The sequence below is a fragment of the Pantherophis guttatus genome, chromosome 18 (assembly GCF_059756535.1).
Source record: "Pantherophis guttatus breed Tessera chromosome 18, ASM5975653v1, whole genome shotgun sequence".
NCBI lineage: Eukaryota > Metazoa > Chordata > Lepidosauria > Squamata > Colubridae > Pantherophis > Pantherophis guttatus.
Window position 1 is genome coordinate 9,028,211 of NC_142080.1, and position 17,790 is coordinate 9,046,000.

The window sequence follows — 17,790 nt, forward strand, 5'->3', positions numbered from 1 at the left end:
CCTCTGTCCCTCCCTCCCTGTCTTGCTTCCTCCCTCCCTCTTTCCCTTTCCTCTTTTTCCTTCCTTCCTTCCTTCCTTCCTTCCTTCCTTCCTTCCTTCCTTCCTTCCATCCATCCATCCATCCATCCATCCATCCATCCATCCATCCACGAATTAACCTGTGACCCAAAGTCAGCCAATGACCAACCCTTTGGGCCTTGCATGTTCTGTGAATGAGGCCTCTTGGCTGTCTGCGTCTTTGGTGAAGAGACCTCTAAATTGGGTGGGTGCTTGTCATCAGCCTTTGTCTTCCCTTTCTGGCGTTCGCTTCTGTGACCACACCTCGGCTTAGACAACACACGCTAAGTGGGATAGAGCTGGCCTTGTCTGCCACTTGTCTGGGGGTTGGCTAATTTGAATGAACAACTTCTGACACTATATTGCAGCCTTCCGTGCCATCCCTGCTAATTAGTTCAATCAGTAAGCTATGATTAAGCAAAGGAGAGCCGGCTTGAGTACTAGGCTAGGTAAACATCTGTCCATGTCGCAAATGCAGGTGAGGACATTAAGGTCCCCTTATCCCAACATTACGTGAACGCAGCGATGGAGTTTGCGTAACACCAGACTTCATCAGATCGAGCAAAAACCTGAATGGCTCGTTCAGCAAACACGCCTTGGTTGTGTTAACTTAGTTTTTTGTGCGAATGCAGCCCATCAGCTGTGTGTGAGGTCCGAAAACAGATTCGTGCACACATCCAGATGAGTGAATCCAGACAGGAATTTAATTTCGTTCACCTGGCTTTAGAGCCATTGTTTCTCAACTTCTTAAAAAAAAGAGGTGTGGACTTCAACTCCCAGAATTCCCCAGCCAGCATACTGGTAGTTGAAATCCACACGTCTTAAAGCCAGTGGTGGGATCCTACCGGTTTAACAACAGATTCAGCGATCGCGTGCTTTGTGCGTGCGCTGTGCATGTGTAGTTTTATGAAAACTTACCTTCTACGTTACCGCTGGGAGGTAACACAGCTGAGGCGTGGCAATCCAGTGGTGGGTTGCCCCCAGTTCAGACCTGTTCGCAAGAACCGGTAGTAAAACCGGCGGGAGGCCCCACCCACTGCCCTGGATGTGGTCATTGCCGATCTGCGCATGCGCCCAAGCAAAGCGAGCGCGCGCGCGTGATTCCGTTGCGAACCGGTAATAAAGGTAAGTAGAACCCACCCCTGCAGCAATCCGCTCTGCCGCGCAAATCAGCTGAGAAGATATAGTCAGTAAAGTGCAGGGCCGGGTGGGCGGCTGATTGTCGGAGTGAACCGGTTCGCTCCGAGCTGATCGCCGGAGCTACCAGTTTGCTCGAACCGGTCTAAATCGGTAGAATCCCACCCCTGCTTAAAGCATGGTGGCTGGGGAAATTTGAGACTTGAAGTCCACCCATTGTAAAGCATACTGACTGGGGGATTCTGGGAGCTGAAGCCCGCCCATATTACAGGATGCTGGCTAGGGAATTCTGGGACTTGAAGTCCACACCTCTTAAACCATGCTGGCTGGGGGATTCTGGGAGCTGATGCCTGCCCATCTTATAGGTTGCTGGCTGGAAATTTGGGATTTGAAGCCCACCCACTTTAAACCATGATAGCTGAGGAATTTTGAGAGCTGAAGCCCGCCCATCTTTTAGGTTGCTGGTTGGGGAATTCTGGGAGTCGAAGTTCACGCCTCTTCAAGCAGCCAAGATTGAGAACTCCGCTTTAGTGTTTAACGTTGTGTGAACACACCTGCCTTTGCCCCCCTCCCAATACAGCTCAGTGGGGCCCAGATTTTCCAAAGCAAGTTGGCGTCTCCTGGAAATTTAACCTGTAATTCTCAGGGACGTTTGCAATGCCCTTCCTTGGTTTGCCGCTCAGCCCTGATAGTCGTGGTCTGCCTTGGAACTGTCAGTTCTGACCTAGGCTTCCCAAGAGCACGAAGCAGACTCCTTGTCCCGACAAAAACCCCTTTTATATTAAGTTACTGTGAAATCATCTCATTCACATCCAGCCAAGTCTTTCAAGGGAGAATTTACAGTCACAGACCTCATCTGGCTTGGAGAGCTGCCAGCCGATATCTTCAAAACTTGGCAAGGAGTCACAGAGTCACGAACCAATTAAGCAAACTAATTGTCTCCTGCAAACTCCACTCCCCTTTCGCTCCGCTTTTATTCCCTCTGTGAGGGGCCATTCACCATCCAGCTATGGCTTTACTCCTGAGTCGACCCTTGTTCCTTAGCTGTTCCCTTCGTCTGGTAACTCTGGGCCTGCACACATCGGGAACAGGCTCCAGCTGTTCTTCTGCCCCACTGATATCCGACTCCAAAGGCAGCTGATAACTGTCAGACGGCCCTGGCCCCCTCTCTGCCTCCGACGCAGAGCCCTCATCCGAGCCTTCCCCAGACTCCAGGACTGGCCCATGTTCCTCCCCAACCTCCTCACTGTCTGAGTCTGCCACCAGCTCCGCTGGCGGGCCACAACACTGTCCATTGACTCTGCTTTCTCCTCCCTCCCCAGGCCCCAGCACCACCTGTACGGAGGACTCCTGCGCCAACCAGGGCGTCTGCCTTCAGCAATGGGACGGCTACACGTGTGACTGTACCATGACCTCCTACGGCGGCCCGGTGTGCAATGACCGTGAGTAGCTGGAGAGTTGGGCGGGAGGGAGAGTGGATGTTGGGGGGAGGGAGTGGCCACAGGAACACAGTCCTGCCAAGGGGTTTCCGGATGGGTGGGCGGGTGAGCCCCCTACCCCTTTGGGATAAAGGGGTTTTTCTGCTCAGCCTTTAATCGGAGCTCAACAAAACCCGGGGACGATTCCGAACCAGATCCCTGCAAATGGATCCTCATTAAAACGCGGCTGCGGGACTCGAATTCTACGAAAGGCAGGTTCTCGGGGGCGTCTCTTTGATCTGGCTTGTTCTGCGTGCCGAGATGGCAGATCTCCAAGGGGAGGAGAGGGGAGGGTAGAAGAGATACATGGGTTAGGGACAGCCCCCCTCCCCACGCTTCCACTCCAAAAGACACGCTTGTAAAACAAAACAAAAACAAAAAAAACAGCTACCCACTCATGCCACAAATCACCTTTGGATGCACTTGAGGGCCGAGCCTTGAAGGAAAAAGCCAGGAACTGGGCACCCTCCGTGGAGTTCCACCCAATTTCCCCTCCGTCTTACGCTCGTCCTTCCCCCACGGTGGGGAGTCGGCCCGCTGGAAGTCTCGGGAGTGTTGTGCTACGCAGTGCCTGAAGACCAACAGGTTTGTCAAAGGGGGAGGCTGATGTCGAAGCGGTGAATGTATTAAAAGAAAAGAGAGAAGGAAGGTGGGATAAAAACTTCGGAAGGCAGAAATGCAAGGAAGAGACCAGGTGGGGAGTAGGCTGGGGTTTTTTCTCAACCTCACAGCAACTTTAAGAAGTGTGGACTGCAACTCCCAGAATTCAGGCTGGCTGGGGAATTCTGGGAGTTGAAGTTCACCCATCTTAAAGCATATTGACTGGGGAATTCTGGGAGTTGAAGTCTGCCCATCTTAAAGCATATTGACTGGGGAATTCTGGGAGTTGAAGTTCGCCCCTCTTAAAGTTGCTAAGGTTGAGAAATACGGGGTAGACCGTGGTGAGAGACACAAGATCTGTGCAGTCTCAGCCACCCAATGCGGGTTTGCATTCTGGATGTGTTTGCATCATTACCACCCTTACCGCCTTCCTAGCAGCAATAACAATTTAAAATGTTTATACATTTGCCCCAACACGTCTTTTAAGCATCCTTCCTTCAGAGTGTTATTTATTTACTTGTTTGCTTAGTTGCGTTCTGGGACCTTTTATTTCTCACTTGCTCGCTCCTGAATGAATGTTTGGATTTGGGCTTTTTTTTTTTCCCTTTCTTTTTTTCTTGTTGTGCAAGCATTCAGAGCTAATGAGAAACAGAAGGTTGGGCTTTAAATGCCGCTTAAAAAGAGAAAGAATCTGTGTGTGAATCAGCAGCAGGGTTAAACCCCATGGCATCTGGTTGCAGATATTCTCTGGAGGGAATCGCTTGGAAATTACCGGGATAAATAAATCCTTGGGGAGCCAGTGATCTCAGGGTGAAGTGGCTGCCGGCAATGAGACAGCAAGATTGTTGTGAACCGAGGAGAACCTTTCAAAGTTTGTTTATTTACGATCACGGATCAAAATAAGCAGAGCGGGAACAAAGGATTCGTAAAACAGCAGAGGGTGGGTAGATTTGGGTTTCTATTCCATTCTGCGCTTTCTGTGATTTGAACAAATATTACCCTGTTTCCCCGAAAATAAGACCCAACCAGAAAATAAGCCCTAGCATGATTTTCTTTTCAGGATGCTCGTAATATAAGCCCAACCCCCCCCCCAAATAAGCCCCAGTTAAGATTGACAGCCGGATGGATGCATTTAGTACCCTATTCCCCCCGAAAATAAGACCTAACCAGAAAATAAGCCCCAGTTAAGATCGGCAGCCAGATGAGTGCATTGAGTACCATATTTCCTTGAAAATAAGACCTAACTGGAAAATAAGCCCTAGCATGATTTTTCAGGATGCTCGTAATATAAGCCCTACCCCCAAAATAAGACCCAGTTAAGATCGTCAGCCAGATAAGCGTATTGAGTACCGTATTTCCTTGAAAATAAGACCTAACGAAAATAAGCCCTGGCATGATTTTTTCCAAAATGCTCGTAATATAAACCCTACCCCCAAAATAAGCTCCAGTTAAGATTGACAGACGGATGGATGCATTTAGTACCGTATTCCCCCCCAAAATAAGACCTAACCAGAAAATAAGCCCTAATGCGTCTTTTGGAGCAAAAATTAAGATAAGACCCAGTCTTATTTTTTGGTGAAACACAGTACTTACACTTTAATTATGAATATATTTTCTCCCCGAAAGCATTGTGGTAAACATACGGGGCCTCTACTCATGTCTAAACAAAATTTAGCTTAAAATGCTTCCCTTTCCCCCGTTTTCAAAAACTTGTGTTTTTTTTTTTTTTTTTGCTGCTCTCTCCGAGCAAAGAAACGCATCGGAGATTTTGGAGAAGCAAGAAGCCTGAAAGATAATTATAGGCACTCTGTTCATTAGTCTGAATCAGATTACCGTAGTTTTTGTCGGAGCTCATGAAAACTAAAACCGCTTCTGTATTTTTTTTGGGGGGAAGGGGTCTGTTGATTAAACCCCCTCACCCTTTTTTATGGCAAACCCGAAGCAACGCTTTAGGGAGCGAGTTGTGAGGAAATATTTTTGCCGCTCTACCCCAAGGGCGTGGCGTCATGCAAATTGCCAGTCGAGGAAGCAACGAGATTAGAGGGGGAGGGGGGTGGTTTGCCAGAAAATCTTGACATCTAAAGGTTAAAGTAGGAACAACATCAGCAGGGCTTTCCAATATAGTTACCACCAGTTCGCTGTGCGCGGGCTCGTTTTCCGTGTGCGCGTCCTGTGAATGTGCCCGGCCTCAAAATCGTCCTTGTTCTGACCTCGACTTCCCAAGAGCACAAACCAGACTCCTTGTCCCGACAAAACCCCCTTTTTATTGAGTTACTGTGAATTTCTTTTATTCACACCAAGCAAGTCTTTCAAGGGAGAATTTACAGTCAGAGACCTTGGAGAACTGCCAGGCCGATATCTTCAAAACTTGGCAAGGAGTCACGAACCAATTAAACGAACTAATTGTCTCCTGCAAACTCAACTCCCCTTTCGCTCCTCTTTTATTCCCTCTGGGAGGAGCCATTCATCGTCCATCTGTGGCTTTACTCCTGAGTCGACCCTTGTTCTTTAGCTGTTCCCTTCGTCTGGCAACTGTGCATGCGCACACTGGGAACAGGCTCCAGTTGTTCTTCTGCCCCACTGATGTCTGACTCCGAAGGCAGCTGGTAACTGTCAGACGGCCCTGGACCCCCCTCTGCCTCTGACGCAGAGCCCTCATCCGAGCCTTCCCCAGGCTCCAGGACTGGCCCATGTTCCTCCCCAACCTCCTCACTGTCTGAGTCTGCCACCAGCTCCGCTGGCGAGCCACAACAGTCCCTAAATAGGACAGCATAGAACTGGGGCAAGTGGGCAGGCCCACCCATGATCTCTGCTACCAGTTCGCCTGAACTGGTGCGAACTGGCTGACTACCACCTCTGAACAACATTCGTCATAATTACCTGCCTGTTGTAAAGTGGATTTTAACGGCAGCCAGCAAGGGAAGGCTTTCATGGCTAAGGCGGGACTAGAACTCACCGTCTCCTGGTGATTGGCCCAAAGTCACCCAGCTGCCTTTCAAGGTGGGACTAGAACTCACTGTCTCCTGGTGATTGGCCCAAAGTCACCCAGCTGCCTTTCATGGCTAAGGTGGGACTAGAACTCACCATCTCCTGGTGATTGGCCCAAAGTCACCCAGCTGCCTTTCAAGGCGGGACTAGAACTCACGGCCTCCTGTTTAAACCACTTTTAGGGAACTTTTCCTTCTTTAGGAAGATAAAAAATGGCTCAGCCTTTTGCTGAGTGTGCAGAGAGAGGACAGAACATTCCCTGCATATTTTGGAGGCCGTCCCTGTCAGTCACCGGGTATTCACGGGTATCTTTCAATGGGGCCTGGAGGTTTCATTTTTAATTAGAACATGATTCAGCTTAATCTGCTGAGAAGGTACGCAGTGAAGTGAAATGGAGGATGGCAAATGAAAGGTGGAAACTTTTAATTCACGGGAAGGGACCGACTCTTCCTTCCCCCCCCTTCGCCTCCCATCCCACCCCAACAGGAATGACAACTATTCCAAGCATCCTTCCATGGTCATTAAAACCAGCAATCGGGGTTTGTGCTTAGCCATGTCAGTTAAAGCCTGGGCAGCTGGATTTGTGAAATATGCTAAACCTGGAGAGATTTAGCCTCGGTTAAAGTGTGCATACAGGTAGGCTTCGACTTACGGCCCCGTTCGTTTAGGGACTGTTCCAAGTTACAGCGGCACTGGGAAAAAAAGTGACTTAGGACCGTTTTTCAGACTTATGACCGTTGCAGCATCCCCCCTGGTCATGTGATCAAACTTCAGACGCTTGGCAACTGCTTCTTATTTATGACCGTTGCGGTCATACAATCCCCTTTTGCGACCTTCTGACAAGCAAATGGAATAGAATAGAATAGAATAGAATAGAATAGAATAGAATAGAATAGAATAGAATAGAATAGAATAGAATAGAATAGAATAGAATATTGGAATGAAGAATAGAATGGAATGGAATGGAATGGAATGGAATGGAATACAATACAATACAATACAATACAATACAATACAATACAATACAATACAATACAATACAGGAAAGAATAGAATAGAATAGAATAGAATAGAATAGAATACAATACAATACAATACAATACAATACAATACAATACAGGAAAGAATAGAATAGAATAGAATAGAATAGAATACGATACAATACAATACAATACAATACAAGAAAGAATAGAATAGAATAGAATAGAATAGAATAGAATAGAATAGAATAGAATAGAATAGAATAGAATAGAATAGAATTCTTTATTGGCCAAGTGTGATTGGACACACAAGAATTTGTCTTAGGTGACAAATTCCTCCTCCTCCTCTTTTCCACAAACCCCACTCCCTTCTAGCACTGATAATGTTACCTAGTTGGGTCATGAAAAGTCTGCAAGAAAACAACCAAACTCAGAATAGAAATAGAAATGAAGTGGAGTGGAGTGGAGTGGAGTGGAGTGGAGTGGAGTGGAGTGGAGTGGAGTGGAGTGGAGTAGAGTAGAGTAGAGTAGAGTAGAGTAGAGTAGAGTAGAGTAGAGTAGAGTAGAGTAGAGTAGAGTAGGAATAAGAATAAGAATAAGAATAAGAATAAGAATAAGAATTAGAATAGAATAGAATAGAATAGAATAGAATAGAATAGAATAGAATAGAATAGAATAGAATAAGAATAATTAGAATAGAATAGAATAGAATAGAATAAGAATAAGAATAATTAGAATAGAATAGAATAGAATAGAATAGAATAGAATAGAATAGAATAGAATAGAATAGAATAGAATAGAATAGAATATATATCCCAGAGCTATAATTGCACTCAACCATGAACTAAAGGGCCACCATCAGTGAGCTGTTGGGACAGCATTACTTGGTCTGTTGTGTGGATATTTGGGTGGTTTAGGGGTGGGGAATTTGTGGTGGGTGGGTGGGACTGTGTTTGGGGATTGTTAGATGTGTTGGACCTGGTCTTTGGGTGTTAAGTGAATTTCGTTGTATGGGTATACTGTGTATACACGTACAATGACAATAAAGTTATTCATTCATTCATTCATTCATTCATTCATTCATTCATTCATTCATTCATTTATATAAAAAAAGATGTTGGGACTCTAGAAAGAGTGCAGAGAAGAGCAACAAAGAGGATTAGGGGGCTGGAAGCTAAAACATGAAGAACGGTGGCAGGAATTGGGTTTGGCTAGTCTAGTGAAAAGAAGGACTAGAGGGGACACGGTAGCAGTCTTCCAGTATTTGAGGGGCTGCCCCAAAGAAGAAGGGGGCCATCTTATTTCCAAAGCACCAGAAAGCAGGAGAAGAAGCAACGGATAGAAACTCATCAAGGAGAGAAGCAACCTGGAATGAAGGAGAAATTTCCTGACAGTGAGGGCAATTAACCAGTGGAACAGCTTACCACTAGAGCCTCCATCACTGGAGGCTTTTAAGAAGAGACCCGACAGCCACTTGTCTGAAATGATATCGATTTCCTTGCCAGAGCAGGAGGTTGGATTGGATGACCTCCAGAGTCCCTTCCAATTCTATTACTGGTTTTTTCTGTGGAGGCCTGCGCACTTCCCCTGTTGTAGCACCCCCCCCTCCTCCCCACGCCCTCAAGGGAGAGTCTTACAGCAGAGAAACCCAATTCCGGGACCCCTCCTCTTCCTGCTTCTCCTCCACAGCCCCTCCCTTTGTTTGTCCCCCCCTCCTCGTCCCCAGCTCCTGCACTACTGATGAAGCCAATTGCATATTGGGGCCGACAGCCCAATCCATTTTAATGAGACAAGGGGCTGGCGGGGAAGACTGAAGAAGTCTTTAATGAGCCCTATTATACCGAGGCCCTGAAGCACCCGGGAAAGAAGGGGCACGTGGACCACCTCCCCCCTCGGATACCCCCACGATTGCCATCTATTAAAAGAGACTGGGTTGGCCTCTCCCTTTGGCAGTTTCCTCTTAGAGAGGGCACAGTCGCTGACAGGGGGGGAGGCTGTGTGAATATTATTGCTAAGTACATCGTATTAGAGAGATTGCAAGAGTCCCTTAAACCTGCCGGAGTGCAGAATATACAGGTAGTCCTCGATTTACAACCACCAATGGAGCCCAAATTGTCTCTGGTTTAAGCGAGACCTTTCTTAAGTGAGTTTGGTCCTCCCCAGTGTTACGACCTTCCTTGCCACGGAATGTCCATTGAATCACTGGCCGTTGATAAAATTAGTAACCAAGTGGTTAAGTGAATCCGGCCTTCCCCCTTGACTTGGCCTGTCGAAAGGTCGCAAAAGAGGATGACAGGACCCCGGTCATAAGCACGAACCAGTTGCCAAGCCTCTGAATTTTGATCATGGGGATGTTGGAAAGGTCGTAACTGTGAAAAAACGGTCATAAAGTCTCTTTCTCCCCCCCCCTCCCCAGTGCCGTTGTAACATCCAACAGTCGCTAAGTGAACTGTTGTAAATCGAGGACTTACCTGAATTGGCGTATGGTGGCACAGAATGGAATTTTGCTACCATATTTCCCTGAAAATAAGACCCTGTCTTATATTTTTTTGAATCCTGAAATAAGCGCTTGGCCTTATTGCCATGCGCTCAAAAGCCCAATTGGGCTTATTATCAGTGGAGGTCTTATTTTGGGGGAAACAGGGTATCTATCTATCTATCTATCTATCTATCTATCTATCTATCTATCTATCTATCTATCTATCTATCTATCATCTTCTATATTTATTTATTTATATCTATTTGTCTCTGTCTCTTATCTGTCTCTAGTTATCTCTCTCTCTCTCTTATCCTATCTATCTATCTATTTATCTATCTTCTCTCACTCTAATCCATCCGTCTGTCTGTCTGTCTATCTACCTACCTATCTACTGTGTTCCCCTGAAAATAAGAACCTGTCTTATATTTTTTTGAACCCTGAAATAAGCGCTTGGCCATATTGCTGTGCGCTCAAAAGCCCGATTGGGTTTATTATCAGGGAATGTCTTATTTTGGGGGAAACAGGGTATCTCTCTCTCTCTCTCTATCTTCTATATTTATTTATTTATATCTATTTGTCTCTGTCTCTTATCTGTCTCTAGTTCTCTCTCTCTCTCTCTCTTATATCCTATCTATCTATCTATCTATCTATCTATCTATCTATCTATCTATCTATCTATCTATCTATCTACCTATCTATCTACCTATCTATCTATCTACCTATCTCTATCATCTATATTTATTTATTTATATCTATTTGTCCCTGTCTCTTATCTTTCTCTAGTTATGTATCTTTATCTGTCTGTCTGTCTGTCTATCTATCTATCTATCTATCTATCTATCTATCTATCTATCTATCTATCTATCTATCATCTATATTTATTTATTTATATCTATTTGTCTCTTGTCTGTCTCTAGTTATCTATCTCTATCTATCTGTCTGTCTGTCTGTCTATCCATCCATCCATCTATCTTATCTTATCTTATCTTATCTTATCTTATCTTATCTTATCTTATCTTATCTTATCTTATCTTATTTTATCTTATCTTATTTTATCTATCTATCATTATCTATCTATCTATCTATCTATCTATCTATCTATCTATCTATCTATCTATCTATCTATCTATCTACAGTGTTCCCTCCAAAATAAGACCCTGTCTTATATTTTTTTGAACCCTGAAATAAACACTTGGCCTTATTGCCGTGCTTATTATCAGGGAATGTCTTATTTTGGGGGAAACAGGGTAGTTGAAGTACTAACGGGGAGCCTTTAAGTGACTGGCTGTATAGCCAGTCATTTCATTGTATGTCAGAGCTTGGAACAAAATAATGGAAGGTTGTTTGGATGGTTTTAACTATTCTGTATTCTTATGGGAGCGTTTTGAACGGATGAAATTACTGAGAAGTTGAAAGATGTTTGTTCTCTTGTCCTCGGACTACAGGTAGTCCTCAATTTACAGCAGCTTATTTAGTGACCGTTTCCAAGTTGCAACGAGCACTGAACGAAGTCACTTATCACCGTTTCCACCCCTGTGACTGCGGCAGCATCCCTATGGTCACGTGATTAAAATCCAGCCCTTTGGGAACTGATTCATATTTATGATCATTATATTATACAGGTAGTCCTCGACTTAACATCAGTTCGTTTAGTGACTGTTCGAAATTACAACGGCACTGAAAAAAAGAGACTTACGATCTCTGGCGACCTTCTGACAGATTCATTTAAGAACTGTGTCACTAATTTAACAACTGCAGTCATTCTCTTAGTAACTGTGACAAGAAAGGTGATAAAAAGTTCTCTTAACGACTGTCCTGTTTAGCAGCAGGATTTTGGGGCTCCATTGTGGTCGTAAGTTGAGGATAATAAACATCACATTAATCTATACGGCCCTTGTATTCAGGCTTGCAGTTGTCAGGATACCCTAATTAAATCATCAGCCTCCAGCCAAGCTTCAAAATCCAGTTATTTATTAGGAGCTTCATATCGACACTTCCAAGTGAAGCCAGCTCTGACCCCACGTAATTTATGAGCCAGACTTGATCCTGTTTCCCCTCTCCCCCTAGGGTGTGTCATCAATCACATTCACCAATGGAGTAATTTCGCAGGTTGTAGAGATCACTCCAGTGTTGAAATGCAGGTGGTTCTATCTGGCTCGGGCGAACGGGTAGCGCCAGTGACAAGAGGCTCCGGCCACTTGCTCAGACATCATCACGTCCCATCTTTGACTCTGCGTGTGCACAGAAGCTCCTGCGCATGTGCAGAGGTGTCACGTGTGAACGCTCCCATTTGAGAAACGGTAGCAAAGATGAATTTCACCCCTGGATCACTCCCCTCCAGCTGCTGTGGGTAACCCCAGGAGACAGCCTTGAGAGAAATATGTCTGGAATGTGCTTTTGTTTTTGGTTGCCATGCTGCTTCGCCATTTTCCCATCCCCCTTGCCTATGGCAACCCGAGAGCAGGCCAGCGATGCTTTGCGAGTTGACAGCAGTGATGCGTAAACCGAAAATGTGGGTTACTTCGATTACCAGGTTAAATGTATTATGTGAATGCAGCTCTTGGAAAAGCTTAACCAGGGCTGCTCCAAAGGTGCTTTTTTTTCAAGAGGCAACTGGACTTTCTGGTTTCTCTTCGAAGACGTTTCACTTCTCATCCAAGAATCTTCAGCTCTGGAGTCTTATTCTTTCATTGAGAAGTTGGAGCTGTGTTTTCTGCCGGATGTTTTTTGCTCTGTGTCCCTTCCTTCCCTGTTGAACACAGACAAAAAGCTGTTGGGGATGCGTTTGTATTCTCTGCATCTCAACTGAAGCGCAATTGGTTCCTGTAGTCTGCATTTTTTTTCTGGAAATCCGTTCCTACTCCCGCACCGTTCGAAGGTCCAAAGCACCTGAAGGCCAGACAAGGAATAATGGATGGAAACTGATCAATCTATCTGAATCTATCTAAAATGATCAAAGGACTGGTGACTAAAACATGAAGAACGGTTGCAGGAACTGGGCCTGGCTAGTCTAGGGAAGAGAAGGACCAGGGGAGACAGGATAGCATCTTCCGATATTTGAGGGGCTGCCACAGAGAGGAGGAAGGGGGTCAAGCTATTTTCCAAGGCACCTGAAGGCCAGACAAGGAAGAATGGATGGAAACTGACCAAGGAGAGATTCAACCTGGAAATAAGGAGAAATTTCCTAATAGTAAGAACAATCAACCAAAGGAACAGAAGTTGCCTTCCGAAGTTGTGGGAGCTTCATATCTGGAAGCTTTTCAGAAGAGAGTGGACTGCCATTTGTGAGACATGGTATAGGATCTCCTGCTTGGGCAGGAGGTTGGACTAGATGACCTCCAAGGTCCCTTCCATCATGATTGAACTGAAAATGGTGTTGGAAGGGATGATGAGGGGACTGGAGGCTGAAACATACAAAGAACGGTTGCAGGAACTGAGTTATGTCTAGTCTAGGGAAGAGAAGGACCAGGGGAGACAGGAGAGCATCTTCCAGTATTTGAGGGGCTGCCCCAGAGAGGAGGAAGGGGGTCCAGCTATTTTCCAAAGCACCTGAAGGTCAGACAAGGAATAATGGATGGAAACTGATCGAGGAGAGATTCATTAATAAGGATTCATTTTCTGACAGTGAAAGCAATCCACCGATGGAACAGAAGTTGCCTTCAGCAGTTGTGGGAGCTTCATCCCTGGAGGCTTTCAAGAAGAGACTGGACTGCCATCTGTCAGAAATGGTGTAGGGTCTCCTGCTTGGGTGAGGGGTTGGACTACATGATCTACAAGGTCCCTTCCAACTCCAACTTGTTAATTAACAGATTAACAATATGTTAATCTTAATCTGAAGGTGTTCATCCCAAAGGGCATGGCTAAAAGTCTGTGGAGATTCTCCGTCCTCCAGGTCCTGCTTGTCCCAAAGGTGCGGGTTTTTGTTTTTTTTTTCTCAAGAGGCAACTGGACTTTCTGCTTTTTTTTCTTTGAAGACGTTTCACTTCTCATCCAAGGAGCTTCTTCAGCTCTGTCCGAGATGATCTCCCCTTCAATTCTGCAACCGAAAAAAAAAAAACCTCCCGGGCCAGGTTTCACAGCCTGAATAAGCTGCCGGGGCTGGATCGAAAAGACTTGGCGTGATGCCCGAGGAGGTTGCACTCTCTTCGCCTCGGGGCAGAGCCCTCCTTGCATTAGGCAACAAAACAATCTTGGCAGGTTAGATCAGCCTCACCTGCTCCCCCACCATCCCACCCACCTCGCAGCGGGATCCTGACGTTGTCATCTTCTCTTTGATTTATACACATGTCTTTCCTGGCTGTGGCATCCTCTGGGCGCTCTCAGCTGTCCGCTGATCTTGAAGGTCTGTTGGACTGTAAATCTGAGAGGAAGACGTAAATAGGCAAGGCTCCTAGAGACTTACGGGCAGGGAGAAGAATTATACCTCTCATGCAGGAATTCTTCCTTTCCAGCCCGAAGGTGCTTGACTTCTCCCGGATAACTTTCTAGCAAGGTTGCGAGATGGTTGCAAATAAGAAATGCTCACATCTCCAGCCCGGATTTTCTGGTTGCCCGATTGTTCAACTGGTTGATTTAGGGCAGGGGTCTGCAACTTTAAATACTGAAATAGTATTACAAGGTCCCTTCCAACCAGTGGTGAAATCTAAAATTTGTTACTACCAGTTCTGTTCGGCGAAGAGGTTGTAAAAAAAATGCTTTCAAAAGGCTCTGACGATCCCAGCTGAGTTGCCTGATCAGCAGAGGCTTTTTTTCTTTTAAAGATCAGCTTGGATCTTCAGAGGCATTTAAAAGAAAAAAAGCCTCTGCCGATCAGGCAACTCAGCTGGGATCATCAGAGGCTCTTAAAACTTCTGAAGAGGTTGTAGAAAAAATGCTTTTAAAAGCCTTTGACGATCCCAGCTGAGCCACACTTTTTTTTTACTTTTAAAAGCATTTTTTCAGCTGAAGAGGTGGTAGAAAAAATGCTTTTAAAAACAAACAAAAAAAGAGCCTCTGATGACTGCACGGCTCAGCTGGGCATGGGGAGGGGGGCAGGGATTTTTGCTACCAGTTCTCCGAACCACCCACCTCCATCGCTACCGGATCGGGCGATCCGGTCCAAACCCGGAGCATTTCACCCCTGCTTCCAACGCTGTTAATCTAATCTCTTCTTGCTGGCCAAAGCTTAGAATGGCAGTTGGGCCGGCACTCCAGAAACCCAGAGCAGGCGGAGGCAAAAAACAAAACAAAACAAAACCCTGAAGCTGATTTGATTTGATGGCCTTGAGCTCTTTATGTATTAAATATGATGTTTCCTCGTAGGTGCCATTTGGTGATGTTTTGGAAGCGGCTCCCCGGAGAGGCCCAACCAAAGTTTGAGGAGACCTCGTTTAATTCAAGAGGCCTTTGGAAATGAAACGCCTCCGGCTATATGCAGTTAGGCTAAAGGAAGCAAGCTTTTTTGGGGGAAAAAAAAAAAGCAGAGCGCAAATATTGAGCTGCTAACAATTTTCACTGAGTCGGAATCAGAACAGAGCTGGAAGGGATCTTGGAGGTCTTGTAGCTCAACCTTCCTATTCAAGCAGAGGACCCTATGCCGGGGTGAAATTCAGCTGGTTTTATCCAGCTTGGGCAAATGGTAGCACATGCCCACAATTTCTAGTGGCGAGCTGTTCCACTGGTTAATTGTCCTCACTGTCAGGAAATTTCTCCTTAATTCCAGGTTGCTTCTCTCCTCGATGAGTTTCCATCCATTGTTTCTTGTCTTACCTTCCTGTGCTTTGGAAAATAAATTGACCCTCCCCTCTTCTTGGTGGCGAACTCTAAACTGAGATACGATGAGAAATATTTCAGCAGGTGGATAAGTTGATCGAGGAAGAAATGGAAAAGAGGGAAGGAAATGGACTGTGAACATTAATATCTGTGATTGGAACAACGGAATTTAGGGAAAACCCTTGAAATTATATTATGTGGTGAAAAAGGAGTAATGGGAAAATATTTGAATGGGATGATTTAGAGTTTAGGGTTAAGTATTAGAAAAAGGATTGATTTTAAATCAAAGGGATTTTTTAACATGAAGAGCAATTAGAGGAGGAAAAGAAAAGAAGAAAAATTGACTAAGATTAGAGATTAGGATGAATGGTAATATTGGCTATATATCAAAAGAAACAAGGAAAAGAAAAGAAAAATTAGAGAGAAAGAATATTATGGCAAAAAGTGACATACATAAATTGTGTTGGGAGATAACTAAAAACTGCACAAATTTGTGACTCGGCCAATACCCTGTTCAGAAAAAATGCATTGTGTGTTTTTTGTGTATGTTTGTTAAAAAATAAAAAAACTTTTATAAAACAAAATATATATATATATTTTTCAGCAAGGGGCAGCACCCGGCTGATAAATTTCCAGGCTGTGATGCTAAGGGTGAGGCCCGGCTAATATTATGAATGGGAGACCACCAAGAGTTCCCGGGGATGGGATGGTTGACACGACAAAACACGGCTGTTTCCATCTAATCATCAAAGAATTGGGAACTCTTAAGCTGGGTGACTCTGGGCCAATCACCAGGAGGCAGTGAGTTGTAGTCCTGCCTTAGGCATGAAGGTGGCTGGGTGCTTTAGGGTCAACCATGCTTTCTCAGTCCAGCCCACCTCACAAGATTGTTGTTAACGTGGAAAAAAGGAGGAGGAAGGAGCAATTGCAGAGAAGAGCAAGCAAGACGATTAGGGGACTGGAGGCTAAAATATGCGGAGAACGGTTGCAGGAACTGGGTATGTCTAGTTTAATGAAAAGAAGGACCAGGGGAGACTTGATAGCAATCTTCCAATATCTCAGGGGCTGCCCCAAAGAAGAGGGAGTCCAGCTATTCTCCAAAGCACCCGAGGGCAGGACAAGAAGCAATGGGTGGAAACTAATCAAGGAGAGAAGCAACTTAGAACTAAGGAGAAATTTCCTGACAGTGAGAACAATTAACCAGTGGAACAACTTGCCTCCAGAAGTCGTAAATGCTCCAACACTGGAAGTTTTTAAGAAGAGGTTGGATAACCATTTGTCTGAAGTGGTGTAGGGTTTCCTGCCTAAGCAGGGGGTTGGACTAGAAGACCTCCAAGGTCCCTTCCGACTCTGTTATTCTCTGGGAGTTGAAGTCCACAAGTCTTAAAGTTGCCAAGGTGGGAGACCCCTAGGTTAGAGGGCTGGAGTTCCCCCCCCCCCCGCTTGAAAAGAGTTGGTAAAAGTCAATAAGCGGATGCCACAGCGCCTGGGGGCCCCATGTTGGATCTCTTCTCTCCCCCCCCCCCAGTATCTTCCAGCAGGAAAGAATCTCCCATTAGTCACTGTTAATGGCTGATTAGGGAGGCCGCAAAAGAGGACTTGCCCTCCGGAGGAAAAGAGAGAGAGAGAGCATCTGAAGTGTGCCACGCCGTAGTTTCCCATGCGCCTGGTTGGCAGTTATACAGCCCATTAACTTTGACCGGAGCAGAAGGAAGGTGCCCTGGGGGCAGCTGGGTGGGCACAGAGGGGTATCTAGGCAGCCAGAGGTTGGCTGGTGTGTGTTTGTGCATGAGTGCTCAGTCCTTTCGCTGTGGTGTGTCTCATTGCAGGCCTCTGTTCCTTCTGCACAAGGCAGTATGTGTGTCTGCATCCATGTGCCACCATCTCTCCTCTTTCTTGGAGCGCTTCTGCCTCCCAGTTTACTACTACCACGTTTCCCCAAAAATCAAACCCTGTCTTATATTTTTTTGAACACTGAAATAAGCATGCCATGTGCTCAAAAGCCCGATTGGGCTTATTATCAGAGAATGTCTTATTTTGGGGAAAACAGGGTATCTATCTATCTATCTATCTATCTATCTATCTATCTATCTATCTATCTATCTATCTATCTATCTATCTATCATCTATTTTCATTTATTTATATCTATTTGTCTCTGTCTCTTATCTGTCTCTAGTTATCTATCTCTATCTATCTATCTTTGTTTTCTTCCTTCCTTCTTTTCTGCCTATGTAATATCTATCAGTCTGTCTGTCTGTCTGTCTATCTATCTGATCTTATCTATCAATCAATCATTATCCATCTATCCATCCATCCATC

General features: G+C 45.3%; 1 protein-coding gene across 38 annotated transcripts in view; it reads left to right on the forward strand.

Moving 5' to 3' along the window:
• NRXN2 (neurexin 2) overlaps nt 1-17,790 on the forward strand; it is a 493,176-nt gene that overhangs the window by 250,045 nt on the left and 225,341 nt on the right. For all 38 annotated transcript variants that reach the window (XM_087881005.1, XM_087880976.1, XM_087880996.1 and 35 more), the window contains one exon: nt 2,517-2,636. In XM_087881005.1, the coding sequence (XP_087737131.1) occupies nt 2,517-2,636 (120 nt within the window). The remainder of the gene's footprint in view (nt 1-2,516; nt 2,637-17,790) is intronic.